Raw genomic sequence first — 20,818 nt, 5'->3', positions numbered from 1 at the left:
CAGTAGGGGAGGTCACAGCCAATGAGAGTGTGTGTCTACAATGTGTGAGTCTTTATCAGATGTGCTCCCTGCCAGTCACATGGGTTATGCAAACACCCAGCGCAGCCACATCAGACGCATTCCCCATATTGATCTCAAGGCTCAGTGAAAACCTCTTCCTATCATCGGTAATCCTAAACGTCAATGGTCTCATGGTTCTACACTCTCCCAAACAACCTTGTTTTTCTAATCTCTCCCTCCCTCTTCCTCCCCGAAAATGGGTTTCCGCGCGGCGTTCCGTCCGTGCCACATTCCGTGCGGCGTTCCCAGAGTCGGGGGGTGAATGTGGGTATTGTTGCCTCTCCTGCGCTGCAGCGCTCTTGACTGCCCCACTGCGCGTCTCACCCGGGGCACTTAGGAGAATTAGATGTGACATGTGAAAACGCAAATGTCTTCTTCTTGGTGGGATTACTCCAGCGAAAAACACTAAACAATCCCAGGCAGGAGATAATACAATTGTCCCATTGTACACACACACACACACACACACATAACACACACACACCTATTCCCATTCCAACAGAGCACAGAGTTGGCAGTCGGGTTAGGCCCTGGAATAGCCGGGAGGTAATAGATGTACATGGTGGCTTCCATGCACTGTTCAGACACACAAACACACACACACACCTGTCTAAAATGCTGAGGTGGGCTGCTAAGTGTGTTTTCACAGCGAGTGCGTAATGACTCGATCTAACATTAAGAGTTGGGGAGAGGAGAGGGGGGGGGGGGGGGGGAGGGAAATTAAGTGAAAGCGTCTGTCTCAAGCCCCTGCACTACATTACCAGTATCTGGCAGCTCCTCCCTGGAATTTCCCTGTAATTATCATGATAATGACCTACAATTTTCGTTTTTCTCATAATACTTGTTAATTATGCCCCAGGTCAGGACCAGGGTTAAGGAAATAAAAAAGGAAATCTTAGCCCGTTCTTCTGGGTAGGTTTTTATTAGTTGTAATCACAAGTGATTTAATAAAACAGGTGGAAAGGCATGCAACAGGGTCACGGAGAGGGGATACTCCTCCAGCACTGTGGCATGAACTAGAAAAATCGTTTAACATAAAAACCCGGAGTACCTTTTTCTCTCTGGCTTTTTTCTCCTCTCCTCTTGACAGTTTGGTCTTTCATCTCCATTGGTAATCCATTCTTCACAGGACTGTATTATACAGCTATACCCTAGAAAGGTACCAAGTGGATTTTTCCAATCATGACCACATGCATTAATTATTACCTGAATATCGTTTTCATTTCATTCCGTTATTTGGACTATACTGCGGTATTGTCTCATAGGAAGTGTGTAAGAGCTCATAAATGTGCTTGGCTTTGTTTGGGATATGATCCCGTGTTAAAGGGGCGATATGCCATCGCGCTGACGTAACGCGGAATGGCACACTTTACACTAGATATGATTGGAGGTAATTGCATTTTAATGTCCAGGAGGCCTTGTTTCCATTGTGTTTCTTTTTTTTCTCCACGGTTCTAACATCTGGTTAGAAGAAATGCCAGCATGTGGTTTCCACTAAACGTGTATTTCTATCCTAAATACTCCAGTCAACACAGTGGCGGCCCCCAGTTTATTGTCGCCGTTACACTTTTGCTGTTAAGTGACAACATGTCAAAACACGTCCACCTCTACGGCCAACCGCTCTCATTTGTTTTTCCTTGTCTCTCTCAATTTAGAGGGAAAAATAATGTTTGTGAAATGCCACGGTCCTGAGACGCCGCTCCCGGGACAATGTTTTGAGTGGTCGTTACGAGAGAGAGGGCCAAAATGGAAATGGAGCTCTGTGCTTGTTTTCGCTGGCAGGTTGGGGGGGGGGAGGGGTGTAGGGCTGGGTAAGAGGATCTACGACCCCACGTCTCTGTTATGCCCAGGCCAGACACCCTGCCCCAGCCACCAGCCCCCCGAATGCCCGGCCAGGGGCATAGGATCCTGGCCTGTGTATCACAGGGGCATAGGGGCCTGATCTGTGGAGTACAGGGGCATAGGGGCCTGATCTGTGGAGCACAGGGGCATAGGGGCCTGGCCTGTGTATCACAGGGGCATAGGGGCCTGATCTGTGGAGTATAGGGGCCTGATCTGTGGAGCACAGGGGCATAGGGTCCTGGTCTGTGGAGCACAGGGGCATAGGGGCCTGGTCTGTGTAGTACAGGGGCATAGGGTCCTGCTCTGTGTAGTACAGCTCATCCAGGCAGAGGGGGCCATGGCTTCCCTGGCGGGGACAGCGACCTGCACGCTCTGAGTCTGTGTCGAAAGGACCTGGAAGATATCGTTTGACTTTCGTTCTCTCTCAGAAATGCGTACGTCGTATAATAATGTGAAGCAAACCAGATTCGGTCCCCAACCCCCTTCCTCCTCCTCCTTTTTTCCTCTTTTTCTTCTGCATTGAGTGAATATGTGAAGTGTGAGCCATTTGTCATCACGTAGTTAATACCGCAGCCATGTCTGGTGGGTTTTATGCGTTTGGAGGGAATAACCGGTCTGATATAGATGAGCAATCGCTCCAATTCTCATCACACGGCCGGAGATTAAGCTATTGAGTTTTGGCCGGGCCTACGATAACAATCAGAAGCATTTATGTGTTAGAAATATAGTAATAGTCTCTCCGAGCAGCCAGTCCATATGGAGCTGATCATGTCAGGAGCAGAGGCTTCAGGATCGCCTTACTGATGAGTAATTGACCGACCGCGGCTAAAAAGCCCTCCTGATTCCACCAGGATGATCGCTCGCTCGCTCTCCGACGTATACTTTTCGGGGAGGCTCTCTCTTTTAAGTAATGCCCTATTTTTAGGCCCGACTCGGAAAAGACCCAGACTTTCAGAAAAACCCAGGAGAACAAAACAAAACGACACGTTTTTTTCGCTCTCCTTTCCCGAGAGTGAGGCCTACTACCTATTCGTGAGAATGCGGAGGTTAAGCCACTTGATGGTTAAGTGGTGCCCCCCCCCCCCCCCCTCTAATTACGAGTGTAGCGTATAGCTCCATTCATCAGGCTTTTGTGATTGTCAAGCATCAATCATAAAGTCTTCCAGTCCCTCTCTCCGCCTGTCGGCTGTTCGTCTGGCCTGTCTTCAGGTAACCACCACTGGGGCGCATTGGGTCTCGTTAACCCCCCCTCCCCCGCCCCCCTCCACTCTCCCTGGCGTACTCTGCCGGTGTATCCCCGGTGAACATGGGGCTGAAATGGCTTCCATGTGCCAGCGAGTGCTGAGGGGTCTCTGTAAACTCAGCCGTCCGCGGCGCGTTAGCATCGGGAGGCCTCTCTCTCTTCCCCCCCCTTGCTTGTGGATCTTTCCCCCTCCCCGTCCTGGGGGTTGGAGCCCCAGAGCTTATTTTGCTTTATGCCTGGGCTGTTTATGTATTTGTTTAACAGAGCAATGGCCCCTCATTAGGTAGCTATGCATCAGTGCTGTTGATGATAGTACTACCCACAGGGCACCAGGGGGCTGAGACACAGGGGAAGGGTGGCCAGGGTGGAAGGATGAGGGCAGGGTCAGGAGGGGTTGAGCTACCTCTGTACTTCAGAGGGGGGGTGGGGGGGGCCTCTCATTCTCCTTAGTGCTTCTAAGGCGGCCGTAAGCAGCTTCTAGAATAGCTGATTCGGCCCCTGAGGATAGAGGATGAAGTGTACCAGCCAGCTCGTTCAGGGGCCTAACGACGTGGCGAGGACGTGTGGAGTACTGTCGGGGGGCAGGGGGGGGCGGAAGAGGGGCAGTCTCAACACAATCAGGGCGAGTTACGGAGAGTACTGAAATGTGATTGACTCACCCTGGCGCAAGAGGGAACGGGCAGAGAGAGACTATGCTGTGTTAGGATGTGAAGGACTCGTTATTTCGAGACTCTGAGGTTGACATGAACAACATTTTCCTCCCCGGCTAGTCGTCACCTCCTAATGTCTCCCTCCAGAAGACGATGGCTGGAGAGGCCCCTATCGTAAACTCTGGGCTCTGTTTCCCCCCCCCTTTTTTTTTCTTCTCTCCCTTCGGAAACGACTCTCTATCTGCCTCTGCTGCCTCCCGCCTGATGTGTCCCAGACCCCCTTGCCTCCCGGGTGAACGCGTGTCTCCATGTCTCCATGTCCCTCTGCTCATGTCTCTATCCGGCCCCCTGTGAGGGTTTTGCCCCCCGGTCTCCACGCCAAGCAGGGCCCTGAGTCCTGGCAAGGAGCTATAGAGGACCCCCCCCCCGCGCTCTCTGCTTTCTCTCTCATACATACATTCTCTCTCTTTCTCTCTCACTCCCTCCCTCTCTCCCTCTCTCCCTCTCTCTCTCTTTTATTGTTTATCTTCCTGCTCTCTCTCTCTTTAAGAAAAGGGCCCTGTTGGGGTTTTTGGCCCTTCAGTCACCCCAGCCTGGCTGATGATTTGGCCGCAGTCTTTCCTCTTATCAACCAGACCTCATTTGGCTACTGTGTCTACAGTACTGAGTTCAGAACAAGGCATTCCAGGAAATACACCCCCCCCCCCCTTCCTGGTGTTGTTGGCCAGGATAGGCTTATCACACTAGAGGGTTGTAGTGGGTCAAGTTCCAATAGTGTACTAGCCCATGTGCTACACATGACCAGGGCAGTTACACTAATGACCGAGGGCAGGCAACCCCCAGGCCTTTTCTCACTTATTTATTTACCCTTTAGCCAGCCACAAGCTCCCGACGAGACATAATAAAAACATCCATCACAGGGGTCTGGCTTGCGGCCAACAACACGCAGACAAAACCATTCCCACCGGATGAAAGGAGAGAAGCTTGCAACCCCTCAGCCCAAACGTCTGACTGCTCCTCTAGAGAGCCTCCGCAGACTTGTATCTCTGTTTGTCTCTGACTCTCTCTCTCCCTCTGACTGGGACCCTAGTCGATCTCACACACCACAGCTGCTTTAAGTCACGGCGCTAGGGCTGAGTGTGACCCTGACACAAGGGGTCCGACAGTGGGCCCCCCCCCCCCCCCTCCTCCGGTTTTTCTCCTACCGAAATCTCGGGTTACTTAATTGGCCCAATTATTTTATTAAGTGGAAATCTTTAAAGATCTCTGGCTCCGAGGAGTGTCTTATCCCCACTTTAGGCCCCTGCTCTTTCCATCAGGCCCCGTTGTCTCTTAACTCTACGTGGCGCGAAAAAGACCTTGAGGAAATTATTATCGGAGAAAACCATTAGGGTTCTGACGGGGTCATGAAAACAGCGATGTTGATGCGGTAATGCGCCGGTGATGCGGTAATTGTGGCGAAGAAGAAGAAGTGGTAGAAACCAGAGGACGCCGCGGTCCTGGAGACGCCAGGTCTTGGACATCTTCTTCTGCTCTGCGATCATGTGCTTCTCGTCAGCCGTGACACCTCTGACTTCTTCTGTCGAGGAAGGTAAACCCCAGGAAGAAACCCGAAATAGGATCGTCGTCGCCGACCCCCGGTTGGTTGTCTTTGTACGCCCCTGGCTGCTCCCGAATGGCAATTTATTAGACAGTTGAAATAAAGCAAAGCTTTTCAGACTGAAGCGAGGGAGCCTCTTCCCTTTCAAGAAACAATAACAGTCGCGAAAGATGATTCGAATAACAGGTTAAAGAAGGGGATGACGTCCCCGTGTGACAAACTATCCGTCTAGACGACACGTCTGCCGGCCCCGTCTGGCAGGGTCGGATGGTGGACCGATAACGTCCCCGCGCTGTGCTTGGTTTCACCCGTCTCCGTCCAACCGCTTGCCATCGCGTGGCACGTTGCCCGTATAGCGTACGTTGTTTGTAGGAGGGACGCCGGGTGCGCGTCGGCTTGGCTCACCCTCGTCCCATTGTCTCAGCGGAGCGAATAAGGTTCCCCTGGTAAACGCATCACCGGCTAAAACACTGTCAGTTATGAAATGGAAAGGGGAAACCGTATCCCCCCTCGCCCTCCGTTGTCTCTCAGTCTGAGCAGCGGGGCAGTAAAGACGACAGTGAAAACACAGGGTGTCTGGAGTCTGCCGCTACCTGCTGGGTGCTCACCTCAGTCAGGGGCTAGTAGAAACCCCCCCCCCCCCCCCCCGGGGCTCCTGGAGAAGATGAATGTCCCCCTGCCAGGAAGACGTTGCTCCTCGGAGCTTCAGAGTGTAGAGTTTCAACCAAGACCAGGATGCTTCTGTTGAAGGGAGATTGGGAATCAGAGTGTGCTGTATGATCTGTATTGGAGTTTGATTTTGGCTTTACTAGAACACTTCCTGTAGTACTTTGGATGTGGATGCTGGAATTGCTGGCCATACTGATACACATGAATCCAATACCCCATGTATAATGTTTGTGTGTGTGTGTGTGTGTGTGTGTGTGTGTGTGTGTGTGTGTGTGTCTGTGATGCAGGGAGCTACGATAAAACGTGACGAGCACACAGGAGCCATCATTGTTGCCAGGATCATGAGGGGCGGAGCAGCCGACAGGAGTGGTGAGTTATCTCTCCTCTCTCCCTTTCACCGTGTTGTCCTCTTTGCGCAGCGTGTGTGAGCGTACGCGTGTTCATGCCTCTGTCGGGGTTTCACTGTGTGAAATCGGTACACCACAGGTCATTCGCCAAGCCCAATAATCACAAATATCACCATGAAACGACGCTGGAATGAATACACCCCCGAGCTGTGTGTGCTACCGAAGCGATGGTCTCTAGGTCTAAGCCTCACAAATACCGTGTGCTCAATTCTTCTGGATCTCATGGACTTATCTTGATTTGCCATACCCTTAGAACTCTGTACACTGTTAAACAACACACACAATGATTTACATAGATAAAGATGTTTTTGTTGTTGTGCAGGATCTCTACATTGTGTGTGGTCTGTGTGTGTTATAACCCTGTTATAACCCTGTTATAACCCTGTACCCCTGTCCCTTATCTCTACCCCAGGTCTGATTCACGTGGGAGATGAGCTGAGGGAAGTGAACGGCATCCCCGTAGAAGACAAGAAGCCTGAAGAAATCATTCACATTCTGGTGTGTGTGTGTGTGTGTGTGTCTGTGTATCTGTGTGTGTGTCTGTGTGTCTGTGTGTGTGTGTGTGTGTGTCTGTGTCTGTGTCTGTGTGTGTGTGTGTGTGTGTGTGTGTGTCTGTGTGTGTGTGTGTCTGTGTGTGTGTGTGTGTGTCTGTGTGTGTGTGTGTGTGTGTGTGTCTGTGTGTGTCTGTGTGTGTGTGTGTGTGTGTGTCTGTGTCTGTGTGTCTGTGTCTGTGTCTGTGTGCGTGCCAGTGTCTGTGTGTCTGTGTGTGTGTGTGTGTGTGTGTGTGTGTGTCTGTGCGTGTGCGTGTGCGTGCCAGTGTCTGTGTGTCTGTGTGTCTGTGTCTGTGTCTGTGTGTCTGCGTGTCTGTGTGTGTGTGTGTCTGTGTGTGTGTGTGTGTGTGTCTGTGTGTGTGTGTGTGTGTGTGTGTGCCTGTGCCTGTGTGCGTGCGTGTGTCTGTGTCTGTGTCTGTGTCTGTGTCTGTGTCTGTGTGTCTGTGTCTGTGTCTGTGTCTGTGTCTGTGCCTGTGCCTGTGCCTGTGTCTGTGTCTGTGTGTGTGCGTGTGCGTGTGCCTGTGCCTGTGTCTGTGTCTGTGTCTGTGTCTGTGTCTGTGCGTGTGTGTGTGTGTGTATTATCATTGACCTGCTGTTGTGATGTGTTTTAGTCCCTGGCCTCCGTGGTTAGATTTATAGCCCTCTTAAGTTATCTGGCCCTTTGATTCCTCTCTGTGGTGACGGCTAAACGTCGGCCCTTCTGTATGAGCGCGGCCCCGGAGGACCCCCTTGATTGGGCCGCGACGAGTAGCTACGCCTGGGCCACATGAGAGGCAGGGGACAGCCCCCGTGTAAGTCCCTGCAAGCGAGTTACAGGCCTTCCGATCAGTACGACCAGAGAGCTGGAGAGAAAAGAGAGAGCTTGGACTGGTACACCGGAGACCGCTTAAAACAGTGGCTTTGAGACTTGGCTCTACCCCCTGAGCCAGTCATCTGATCCTGCTAACCCTGTTGTTGAAAAATAAAACAGCACTTAGTATTAAAGAGTCTCTCATTGGATAAGTTGGGGTTTGAATTATTTGCAACGAATTGACCCGTTTCCCCTATCTGTGTCTCTCTCCTCTGTACGTCTGTCTTTCTCCTGTGTTTCAGTCCCAGTCCCAAGGGGCCATTACATTTAAAGTAATACCAGGCATCAAAGATGATGTGCCAAGCAAAGAGCCCAAGGTAGGTCCCTGCCTTCCTCGTTATGTTGATTGGGTTACACATATGGCCGTTATGAGTGGAGCGAGAGGTCCATCCTTCTGCATACTGCCTCTAGTGCATCCTGCCTGAACTCAATGGGAAATCAATCTATATAGAATCAAGGCATAGGACACGGATACCTTCAATACTCTATTTTCTTTTAAGGATTTGGGACTATTTATTTGCATGTTGTGTGTTTCTAATAGTGTAGTATGTATGTGTTCTGAGAGTGTTTGTGACATGTTTGGCGTAAGTCGGGGGTGTGTGTTTGTGTCTGTACAGTGAGTCATAGAGGAACAGTTACACTTAGGTGGGTGTTTTAACTGAACCTTCCCTAAATCAGGGAGTGTGGATGTATTCTACACCCACAGTTGTGACGGATTGTCTTTCTTAGACATTTATCACTTCCAGAAGGTTCCTGGATGGGGTCCCTAGCTGAAGCTCGGGGGTCAGAGCACATCCTGGAATATCATTTGTCAGAACGCAGGGGTGCACGCACTGTATGTATGTATGTGTGGGTGGGAAGGAGGGAGGGAGGGAGGGAGGGGGCTGTATCCTTTGTCATGGTTTAATGTTTTTAATATGGACGTTTCGGACATCAATCCGAACCGTATGTGTGTGTGTGCCAAAGCTCAACCTCAACCTCCCCTCCCCCTCCGTGACACTAGTTTACTCTTTTTTATCTATAGGTATAATAAATACATTGAAGTGCTACTAATTGGGTACACGTGTAAAACACATGAAAAAACAACAGACAGACAAGAAAAAGTTGAGAGAGGGGGAGAGAAAACAGGAGCTTTCAGCGAGGATGTATTAGTGTATTCTGCTGTGGGGCTTCGGAGCCAGAAAGCCTGTTCTCTCTTCTATCCCAAACAAAACCTCCCTGTCTGAGCATAATTTCACTACATGGCACAGAGAGCTCTCTAAATCAGCCAGACAGACTCACCAAAAAGGACTCTCTCTCGCTCTCTCTCTCTCTCTCTCTCTCTCTCTCTCTCTCTCTCTCTCTCTCTCTCTCTCTCTCCTCTCTCTCTCTCTCTCTCTCCTCTCTCTCTCTCTCTCTCTCTCTCTCTCTCTCTCTCTCGCTCTCTCTCTCTCTCTCTCTCTCTCTCTCTCTCTCTCTCTCTCTCTCTCTCTCGCTCTCTCTCTCGCTCTCTCTCTCGCTCTCTCTCTGTCTCTCTCTCGCTCTCTCTCTCTCTCTCGCTCTCTCGCTCTCTCTCTCTCTCTCTCTCTCTCTCTCGCTCTCTCTCACTCTCTCGTTTTTTCTTTCTTTCTTTCTTTCTTTGCTCGCTGGTGACTCAGAAATACCTAATTTACTGTGACACAGCGAGGTGCTTTCGCTGTAGCTCCTGCAAAGGGAAAAGACGTCAAATTAGATTTTTTTCCCCCCCGATTTTTTTCCCCCCCTCCTCACAGGTCTTACCTCTCTTGTGTCGACGAGGTGTGTCCCTCCCCCTACTGCCAAGATAAATTAGCCCATCTCAGAAAAAATCTCCCCAGTTGCTTTTTTTTCTTTTCCCCCTCAGTAGGGAAAGATTACTTGATCTTAATTTGACCTGCGAATCAGTCGAAAATCACCGTGCAGAACAGAGCAGGGAGAGTCACATTTTTGGAGCCTCTGACTCAATAGATGTTAAGTCTCGCCACGCTCGGTAGCTGACAGAGTTTAGTCTGAGGGGGTGTTCTCTCCACCCCACCCTCTCTCCCTGTTGATGGAAACACCCAGAGGGCTAGGTCTAGCGGGTTCTAGGGACTAACTCTGATTGCACTGACCTTTCCCCGGGCCAATCACGCTTAAGCGACAGCGAAGTGCGTCTGCTCGACAGACGTCACCTCGGTGTCACCGTGGCCGAGGGGAGAGGAGGAGGAGACGCACTTTCAAAAAGGTGATCTAAAAGAACTGTTGTCACCTCTTCTCTTGTGTGTGTCTCTTTCTCTCTCTCTCTCTCTCTTCTTTCCTTCTGGTTCCAGATGTTTGTGAAGGCGCTCTTTGACTACGACCCTAGCGAGGACAAAGCCATCCCATGTAAAGAGGCCGGCCTGGGCTTCAAGAGGGGAACTATCCTTCAGATCATGAGCCAGGATGATGCAACCTGGTGGCAGGCCAGACACGACGGCGATGCCAACCCCCGCGCTGGCCTGGTCCCCTCCAAGCAGTTCCAGGAGAGGTGAGCTACCCAGACACCCTGACAACCCCTAACCCCCTCCCCCCCCCCCCCCCCCCGCCCTCTTGTCCCCCACACCCCTCCCCCCTCCCTCCTCATCCCCTCTTCCCAGCCAGGGGGAAGGCCTGTCTGTCTGCCATCCCATTACAAGCCCAGCCCCCAACTGTTTCACTGCCATCACAATGAAAGGAATGACTTCTTTTTTCTTTCTTTTTTTTCTCTTTTTCCCATTTTTTCTCCTCTCTCTCCTTTTTTCTTCTTCTCTTCTCCCCCCCCCCCCTTTTTTTTTTTCACGGACCTCGAGCTGCCAAAATATTTTGGATTTCCGCGCACGTCTGGCCCGAAATGAGTAATGACAGAAAATGATAGCACTGGTACTGATCCACTTTGGAAGGAGAGCGGGATGGAAAAATCGCACATCAGTGGCGTGGCTCAGATGGCCACTGATGTGCAACACAGAGCTCGGGGGCCGGGGCAGTTTCTTGGCACCGTCCGACCGACCGACCGTCCCCCTGAGAGAGAAAAAAAGAACGAAAGAAAAAAACCCTCCAATGCTTCCCCTTTATCCCTGCAGCTTTTTTTTCAACAGCAGTCATTGTGTTTTTTTTTGGGTCGCCACTACTTCTTCCTCTTCTTCTCCTCCTCTCCTTTTTTTCGAGTGAAAGAATGATCCTGATGGCTATTTAAGATTGTTTCGGGGGTATCATAGCAGAAAGTGTTTATTAATCCCAGTGCGGCCGTGAAACCTGATGGTTTTATTGTGCTTCTCTTCTCTTCTTTGCTGTTCCTGCAGGAGGTTCGCGCTCCGTCGGCCCGCCGCCCAAGTTCAACCCCAGAGAATCTCCTCCACCCGAAGATCATGTAAGCGTATATCTCCTCTGACAGAGCTGTTGCAAATCACCCGAACGCTAGTCGGTCGTTCTCACTGGTCGTTCTCCACGTGCTAAGCGCTCAGGACCCCCAGACACACCTGAGAGACAGAACATGAGGGGACGGGTGTCGGGAGGGTTCCGCTATGCCTCGGATGTGTTTTCTGATTGATTCATGCTCAGTTATAATCCCTAACCCCCCCCCCCCCCCCCTGAAACTGTCGGAGATTCCACTTGCTTTTTCACTCGTCAAGGGAAATGTAGTGTCTGGCTCTCTCTCTCTCTCTCTCTCTCTCTCTCTCTCTCACTCTCTCTCTCTCTCTCTCTCTCCCTCTCTCTCTCTCTCTCTCTCTCTCTCTCCCTCTCTCTCTCTCTCTCTCTGTCTCTCTCTCTGTCTCTCTCTCTCTCTCTCCCTCTCTCTCTCTCTCTCTCTCTCTCTGGAGATTAGCGGAGCAGGGCGGAGGGGCTAACCCCTCTTGGAAGACCCTCTCTCTCCTCGTCCGACGTGTGAGTGCTACGAGGCTAATGACAAATTCCTGTTCTGATAGGAGGCCTGAGGATATGATAGGGGGGCTTAGTGCAGTAAATTACCTCCCCCGCTCTGCTTTACACATTAGCATGTTTTACTGTGTGTGAACATGTGGGCCTCCCTGCCTCCAAGCCGCTGGCCAGGCCGGAGCGAAACGGTCTCACGACAACAGGGGCCTCACAGCCGAGGGCCCTCAGCACTGCAGAGGTGGTGCACGTGTAACTCACTACAGTCCCATACTTGATTCACTTTAAAGGTTAGTCAGTCTGTAGCCTCTTTATACCCTCTGGCCCCCACCTGTGTTGGGCCCTGTCCATCAGTACTGGCTGGTCAATATTTGTTTTAAAGATAAACCGGTACTGATTGCACCTTTTCAAGTGGTACCAACAGCCAGGGAATTCATTAACACGTAAACTATGCGGGTCATTAATAGTTTAGACAGAACCCAGCTGTCTTCCCGGTGGTGTTTATTTCCTCCGTGCGGACAGACGCCCTTGTTGTCGGGGCGGGTGTGTGTACACACACGGCCTCTCAGGCGGGGAGGTGTTTATTCCTGCCCTCTGTTCCCCTCTCTCTGCTCTTTTTCATCAGTTACTCACTTACCCATAATACCTTTTAACGTGAGGCCTGTCATCACCCCCTCGATACACTGGCGCCCCCCCCTCTCTCCCTCTCTCAACACTCTGTCAATCACCGAGCCTGACGCATATCCAACAGTTAAAGCCGTGGGTTTAATGAGAACTGACAGAATTCTCGTACTGTAGCAATTAGTTCGATTTCCTTTCCCATTCCCAAAACATATGTAGACTTCCGAGCAGAATACAGATGCCGTTGGCTCGGTTCGGGGTTCTGGTAGCACTAGAGGACATTCTGGGTCGTTTTTTTTTTCCTGACTGACATAATGATAATACACTACTCGTAGTAGGGAAATAACCGCAGCAGCCTTCATCCCTGCGCTGTTCGGGTAGCCCCGACATGGTGGCCACACTCGGAGTGGAGGGACAGTCCCAGTCATTTGTAAAAAACGGCTTTGAAGCGAACCTCGAAGCAACACACCCACGCCCTAAATATAGCATGACGTGGAGCTTCGATCATAACCTCAAGTCGTTTATAATGTCGTCGCTTCCTGGTTTATGTCCGACCACCGTCGTCTGGCATCGACGGTACAGAACTTTCCAGAAATAGCTCGAGAGAGAGTTTTAGGGAAGACAGTACTGTACTGTTAACTTTCCCTATTTCCCCCCTACATATTTTTGCTTTATATTTTAATAACCCAGTTCCTCTTTATGAGTGATTATACACACAGATCATTTTGTAGGCAGGTGTAAAGTGTAAAAACCCTGTCACAGGCCGGCCTTTACAGGGGAAACACAAGTCTCCCTTTGAGCCCTAGCCAGCGGCAGTGCATACGTTACGTACGCTAATGTGTGTATATGTGCCATTAATAGTAGGCCGGGTGTATTTATGAATATAATGTATGTGTGTACAGTAGGGAGTCCCAAGACCAGGGTCTCAGGGTATAATGGATGACCAGGGGAAGGTTACAGTCTCAGTGCTACACTCACACACGCACACATGCACGCACGCACGCATACACACACACACACACACACACACTAAAACTCACACTCACTGTCTCACGCACACACACACACACGTACACACACACACACACACACACAAAGGGACACACTATGTAGAGAATGAGAGCAGGAGGGAGGAGAGAGGGAGAGAGGGAGAGAGTAATAGCATGTGACCCTGTGGACCGCCGGTGGCTGGGTCAGAGAGAGGAGGGAGTTCCTCCCAAACCTCAGACAGACCTGTTCTGCTGGGCCTCAGGGCCTAGAAAGCATTTCTTTAATTGAAAGATAGAGGGGAGACCTGCTGTTAGGGAGGGGGGGGCTCGGGGGTCTCACTGTTTCCAGCCCAGGAGCTCCGTCGGCTGGAGCAATATTGATCTTGGAGCGGCGGGCCGGCCGGCGAGCATCACTTAACCGTGTCCATTTACGCCTAACGTTTGGGGGATATAAATAGCAGCCTCCCCCTCCTCTCTCCAAGACACGCTCTTTATACGGTGGATTACTACATTCGACTTTAGTTAGAGATGAAGTTGTTGTTGGGTGACTTTTGAATTTCAACAACGGTCAGTTGCGCCCTGTTCGAGTCAGTTCTCCTTCATGTCACGATGGGCTACAGTCTAGCTAGGCTGGTTCTGATAATAGCCGCCGCCCCCCCCCCCCAAATGTATGTCTCTCTGGCCCTCCAGTTTGCTGTCCTCCTTTACCATCCTCTCTGAACATCCTGACAGCTCTCTGGGCTGCTTCATAGCACGTCTGTCCAGACATTTGACATGTCTCACGTCTGTCCAGACATTTGACATGCGAACGCTCCAATGTCTGATTGTATAGTTGCCCAACACGTGCGTGTACTTAAAGCTCACCTTGAGGGGGCCCAGTCTCTCTCTCTCACTCTCTCTCTCTCTCTCTCTCTCTCTCTCTCTCTCTCTCCACACCACAGGCTGTTGTCTCTCCAGACATACACTCCCTCTCTCTCTCTCTCTCTCTCTCTCTCTCTCTCCCGCTCTGTTGAACGATTGAATCTCTCCTAAACGGAGCCCCAAGATTCTACTAAGTGCCTCTGAACCTGGCCTTTGCTCAAAGTATCCGTCAATTGAATGTTTCTACCTAAACGCTCACAGATCGAGCGTTTGGAGAGTTTGGAAAGAAAAGAATAATAATCCATTTCAGAAGTAAAGGTTAGGCCTCGATAACCTCATAGAGACCACCCGTAGATTCGAATCAGGGTCTTTCCAGCTACCCCTGTAGCTCGAAGGGGCTGTAATACCGCAATGTGGTGTGTTTTTAATCTGCAATGTTTTCATTTCCGGACGGTCATTATGACATTCACAAACGGCAATATAAAACTCAATCATACGCAGACGTCCTAATACGGACCAGCTCTCTCATTACCACAGCCAGACTGTAAACAATTTCTGTCCTTGTAAGATGGGCTCGAAAAAACGTATGAAAACGATCCCATTTCATGTCATCTGGAAAATTTCGGCCCAGCCTCATCCCCAGCCTGTAAAAAGAGGGCCCGGTTTGTTCAAGGGGAAGGCCATCTGCATGTTAGCCAGAGGCTAGGGTGACATCAGCCCCCATAACTCAGGCCCCGTTCACAGGGTGTTGACTGGGGGTCATTCCGCAGCCTCTCCCACCAGTAAGGAGATAGCTGAGAGATGGCTTGTCAGGGACCAGCGGTTGACGAGCCAGAGGAACCAGGTAAAAAACTGCGGAGTGGAGAGAGAAGACGTCTGTGAGTTTTTAAAGATGTGCTAAGCTGACGGACCGGCCGGCGAGCTTGGCTAACCTCCGCGTCGGTGAATCAGGTTTTCCTGTTCCAGCCGCTTTAACGGGGCGCAAGTGGCGACGAGGACGAGGACGATAATGAAGACGATACGATGAAAACCCTTCCCTCACATGTCAGCTGCCGGAGCCTGTCTGCTCAAGTAGCATCACCCACCCCAGTCGGTCCTTTTCCCCAGCCACGGGATCCAACCACAGGGGACATCAGAGAGACTAGATGACCCCCCCCCCCCCTCTCTCTCTCTATTTATCCCATCCATTCCCCATCTCCCCATCTCTCTCAACCTCACACCCCCCTCTGGTGAGGTTTTGGGAGCTGTGTGACATGTGATACCCCCGCAGTGTGTGTCCCTCTTCGTGGGGAGCCAAGAGGCGTCCAACGGCGGGCCGACTGCACACTGAGAGCCGTGTAGCCACAGCGTGGGCGGCCATGGCTCCTCTCCTCAGTAAATGATAGGCTCCACTGTCACTGCAGGCCCCGATCGCAGTAACGACAATAACAGCGCTACTTACTCACTCCCCTACTGCTCTCGGAATGAATGTCTGGAGGACCAAATGTCAAACTCCTTCTGAACTAAGAAAAAGTGAAAAATAACACAAACCCCCCCCCCCAAAAAAAGAAGTTTGGCTTCTTTTCATACTTTTCAAGCATACTTTTCATTTTACTGGTGATTTTTTTTTCCCTTTCGACTTTGATTCCGCACCCCGTTATCTCACGGTAAAAAGAACGAGTGCCGCTACTAAACTATTACTTTCACTTTTCTGAAAGGCAGATAGCCGACAGATGAAAGTGGCGCGTTGGTGTAATGAGTACAGCACTTTGAAGGTCCATAGATATCCCTGTCACGCACATTCTCTCTCTTTCCCACTCATGTATTCCCTCCCCCCCTCTCTCTCTCTTTTTTTCTTCCTCTTCTCTCTGCCACTGTTCAACAAAAGCCTCTTCAGAAGCTGGTTTTACTTAAGATGTCAAATTACAATGGGAGGAGGCAGCGTCGGAGAGAACATCGCTGTGAACACACAGGAACATGTGAAACAAGATGTCAGATAAAGACTCCAGATTCAGATTACCCTCCCCACTTAAAAACACCGAGCCATAAGCCTCGCTTTCTAGCTTGTAAACCACCGACTGAGAAAACCCCATTATTTTCTGTGATCGCTTTTGACTGTTGTTATGGCTAGCCATTACCTTTACCCCGTAATGCAACATCTCTCCGATGCTGTGGTGCGCTCTGGGAAAAACAGCAAAACGCTGTAAGGTGAGCCCCCCGAGGCTCTCGTAGATGCCGTTATGTATGTTTTGATTTGACCTTGTTTGGTGGAATTGGGACCACATGAAGCAAGGGGAAGCGTTTTAAGTGGGTCCAAATGTTTCTCTGTGCGGGGAGGATGTGGACCTCCTCTCCTCTCTCCCTAAGCCACCATGGATCATCTCACCACCACTTGTGGCCTCACCAGACTGCAGCGAGAGTTACATGGGGTTCAGCCTAGGGATGGAACTCATCTGGAGAGAGTTGGTATATCCTTCAATTAAAAGTTACGTTTGAATGAGTCTCATCTGAAAAAAGTGATGTTGAACATGATTCATGAGGTTTTGGGGAGAGTTTGCCTGTACCGCCTTACAGTAGGTAGGTACCGTACCTCAGTTATCGTCAAGGGAGTTTTTTTAATATCATGCAAATGAGTCTTCCAGTATGACATAATCACAACAAATTAGAGGACGATCATTTAGGCCTCTTCTAGTGTCCTTGTGGAAAGTACGACATTGTACAACATTCAACTTGAACTGTCTTTATTTCAAAGATTTTAACCCTTTCTTTTTTGTTTGTTTTTGTGGCTTTTCTAAGATGATGTGGCAGTTGAGTTTGGTAGGTGGTCTCTTTCTCTTCTTCTTCTCTACTTTAGCTCATTCTCCCTTCACCCACTTCCTTACCCCCTCTCCCTCTTAACTCCCGCTCATGTTAATCGCTTGCTTTCCTTGCTCTTGCAGCGGAGGACATTGAAGGTACTGCTCGTCAGACTAACCCACTAGCTCCATCCTCAGTAGACTTATCCCTGTAGGTCATTGGCTTGGGGAAGCAGTAGGCTATTCCAACAATGAGACCATCTCCTCTCACCATGGCCGTGTGGGCTATGTTAGCATGTTAGCGAGGAGTAGAGCGCACCTCTACCCTTATCTCAACTCTGATCCCCACACCACTGTTGTTGTTGTTTGGCTGTCTGATCATGTCAACCCAGATGGTTGTGAAGAGGAACACTAAGCGTCTTGGTCCGTTATTCAGCTTACCTGGCGACCACATGAGCGCCAGGTTACTGGCCTACTGCACTGACCAAGATGACCCGTTTCACTCACTAACCGATCCCTTTCATGAAAGCAGACGTCATCTAACAGAGCCAGGGATAGAGTCGTATCCCTTCACACGCCGTAGACGCTTTTCACCCCCAGATCAGCATAGCTCATAGCTGCACACTAGACTACTAGTCACAGAACCTGGCTAGTTCTGGTTCGGTCCATCCACAAAACATCCCATAATTACGTAATGCATTCTTATATTTTTGAAACTTGTTTATTATTATTATTATTATTATTACTATTATTATTATTATTATAATATTTTTTTGTGTCTTTTCTATTATTATTTATTATTATTGTGTATTGGGTAGTGTTTCATGTTGCCCATATACCTGTGTGGTAATGCTGTTTTACTGACTAATTACTCTAGTAGCAACAACATGTTGTTATATCTACTTTAGTGGTAATTGCATAGTGTATGGAGTAAGTAAGTAAGTACAACTTTATTTACGTATATAGCGCCTTTCGTACATGAATGCAACTCAAAGCGGAGTTTAGCGGTTTATGTTCGAGCAGTAACAGAATGACTACACAGGTATGCAATTTGTGATTGTGTATTTCCCTGTCTTCCTCGCCTCTGTGGTAGTGTGTTGTGACTGTCCTCAGTAGGGTGATGAGTGGCCGGCTCTGATTGTAATCTGTCATGTCTCAACTCTCTAACTCTTGTCCTTCTTCTCTGGTCGCCGTGGGCTTTTCTTTCTTACACTCTCCCGTCTCGTCACCAGAGGAGGCTGACTCTGGGTCCTATTTAAGCGGATCCTACATAGGTGAGAGATCTGTCCTCCATTTCCCCCGACCCCCTGCTCCGTGTGTCCTCTGCCCCCGTAGCTGTGTCACAGACACACTAAGAATAGGGTGTGTGACTGTTCCCCCCCCCCGCCCCCAGAGACACGATGTGCGTGTCCTCGTTTTGCCTCCCCCGACCTGCTCGTTTACTGTTCCGTGCATTTCCCATCTTTCCTCAGGTTTCTCTTAGACCGACCGGACTCTTACGTGGTCTGTCTGTCACGGAGCCATGTTTACATGTCGAGGTCTTTTTAAGAGAAAACCTGAAGAAATACGGGCCTGACATCTGTATGGTGTAATTCATTTGTTTTATTAGCATGCCATTTAGAAACACGCAGTTGGCTAGCTAGACTCTACTCTACTCTATCTGTTTTTACAACGGTCTTCTACTGAATGTACAGTCTTAGTCTTATGGTCTAAGATAGATCTTTGTAGATGGTACCAGTATATTGGTTTGGGTTCCATTCTTCCATTCTTTGTTCTGAGAGTTCAGCCCATTATCTCCTGTTGATGTGGTCCTGGTTGGACTCTCGAAAAAAATGAATGCCTGTTCTGCCGCCATTCCCCCCATGCTGTTTTCAATTTGATTTAGCGCGCAGCGAATGTTCCTCATTGTGTTGTTATTACGACTGTCACTTTCCCAACAAATCATACATTCTATTCCCTCTGGAGTACCACAGAGTGTCCTGGCAGCATCTCCCCAACCCCTCTCTCTACTTCTCCCTCTCTCTCCCTCTCTCTCTCTCTCTCTCTCTCTCTCTCTCTCTCTCTCTCTCTCTCTCTCTCTCTCTCTCTCTCTATCTCTCTCTGTAAACTGTAGTATCGATGATGTGCTGAGGTCACCAGGCGTTTCGGTCTCTGGACACTTCAAGCACACTAAACCGTTTAGACTTGATTTCACAGGAGATCCAGTGCATGTGAAGTTTATAAATACAGACTTTGAGTTATGTCTGCCAAGCTCAATCAGAGGCTGTCATCCTATAGGGATGACCTTTTCACAGAGCTGTTTTCTCTCTCTCTCTCTCTCTCTCTCAATGTTTGCCCATGCTGTCACTCTTCCATTTTTATGAGGTCTCTTGACCTCAACCTTTCCTTTTCCCCCCTAAAGGCCTAAACAACCTCCAAGCTGTTCCCAGAACAGTTACCGTTGTTTCTATGTCTTACAACAAAGCCCTGTTTTTCTGAAACAAGAGAAGCCTCTGAAAAAAAAAAAAAGAAAGCCCTATAATAACAGCTTCTCTACAAGCCCCAGTCATTGCACATTGCATTTCATGCTGTTGTATGTGGTTGTATGATTTAAAGTTGTCCTGGCCTAATAGCTCGAAATCCTAGAGCACAGATGCTTTTTCAATGCCGCTGAGGTTGCTTTGGGAGCTTGGGAGGAGAGAGGAGGGGGGGGGGGGGGGGTTGTCTTTGGTCTGTTTGTTTTCCCTCCTTACCTCTGTCAGTGATGCAACGTCTGCTCCTCCATGGCCAACAGTGGTCTTCCAGTCCAGTGCTTCTTCGGGCGGAGGCGGATTCCTGCAAGATGCAGCTCTATTGTGAAGCCAGGAAGACTGTGAGAGAGCCACATGTCCTGAGATGCCTCTCCATCAGCCCCTGAACACAGCTCTGAGACCTCCATCTCCAAAGAGAGCATTAAAGAGATCATTAAGAGCCACGGTCGCCAGGGGCCCCATTCCTCTTCCTCTGGAAGAAGCAAAGTAGACATGTTTTCCCTGAGATCCATCGGCACGTTGTAGCTTTAATCCCTGGGAGAGAAACCGTATACCTGGACCCCGAACTGGAAGCGTAGGCAACGGTGACATCTCGCATGGCTATTGTAATCCCAAAGATCCCTGAAAGCACAAAGGCCCCTCACCAAACATCCGGAGGCGGAGGGGGGGTGGGAGGGGGGGGGGGGGGAGACAAAAGGCCAAACACAGCTGGGAGGGGGAAAAAAGCTGGGAAAGCTATCAGCCCCCTGAATCCAATTAAGGCAGGAGTTATGGAAAAATGGAGACGTGTTATAAACCTGAAATAAAAAACGCTCCATTTCCAAAAACAAGTTTATTTCGTCTGTCTGCAGGTTCACTACTGGAGGACAGGGCAAGAGCCAAGAAATAAGGCATGGTTTAAACAGAAAGATTACTGCCTTTTTCCCCCCATCCCCATCCAAAGGCACGTAGATGCATTCCACTGGATGTATAGATGTATACAGGTTTTAATTGGCTTTTGGATCCAGGGCAGGGGCAGGTAGGGGGGTAAAGACAGGTGTCGACTTGGACGTCAGTCCTATTGGCCAGACATCCCAACATTCTGCTCCTCATCAGTGAGAGACGACTTTGGCATCTCTCCCCTGGTAGCTGGGTTTGTTGTTTAGCATCTCTGTCTGAACATCTGATTGATGAGACAAACAGGAAAGCGGGCGTTCTGGCTCGAGTGTTCTTGGCCCGGTTAGGCCCCGCTGGCGCGGCGAGGACCCAGGCATAAGAGCAGCGGCGGAGGCCGTGGAAGATGTGCGTGCACGGGGGTTTTTCACCAACGCATTAGGCAGTGTTTCTG

General features: G+C 49.9%; 1 protein-coding gene across 1 annotated transcript in view; it reads left to right on the top strand.

Moving 5' to 3' along the window:
- mpp7a (MAGUK p55 scaffold protein 7a) overlaps positions 1–20,818 on the top strand; it is an 83,449-nt gene that overhangs the window by 39,096 nt on the left and 23,535 nt on the right. The window contains exons 6-10 of the mRNA XM_080544376.1: positions 6,352–6,433; positions 6,884–6,969; positions 8,115–8,189; positions 10,179–10,375; positions 11,166–11,233. Of these exons, the coding sequence (XP_080400502.1) occupies positions 6,352–6,433; positions 6,884–6,969; positions 8,115–8,189; positions 10,179–10,375; positions 11,166–11,233 (508 nt within the window). The remainder of the gene's footprint in view (positions 1–6,351; positions 6,434–6,883; positions 6,970–8,114; positions 8,190–10,178; positions 10,376–11,165; positions 11,234–20,818) is intronic.

This window comes from Nansenia antarctica (genome assembly GCF_963989245.1).
Source record: "Nansenia antarctica genome assembly, chromosome: 13".
In the NCBI taxonomy this organism is placed as follows: Eukaryota; Metazoa; Chordata; class Actinopteri; order Argentiniformes; family Microstomatidae; genus Nansenia; species Nansenia antarctica.
Note: the sequence above shows the minus strand (reverse complement) of the source record. Positions and strands in the feature narration are given on the sequence as shown.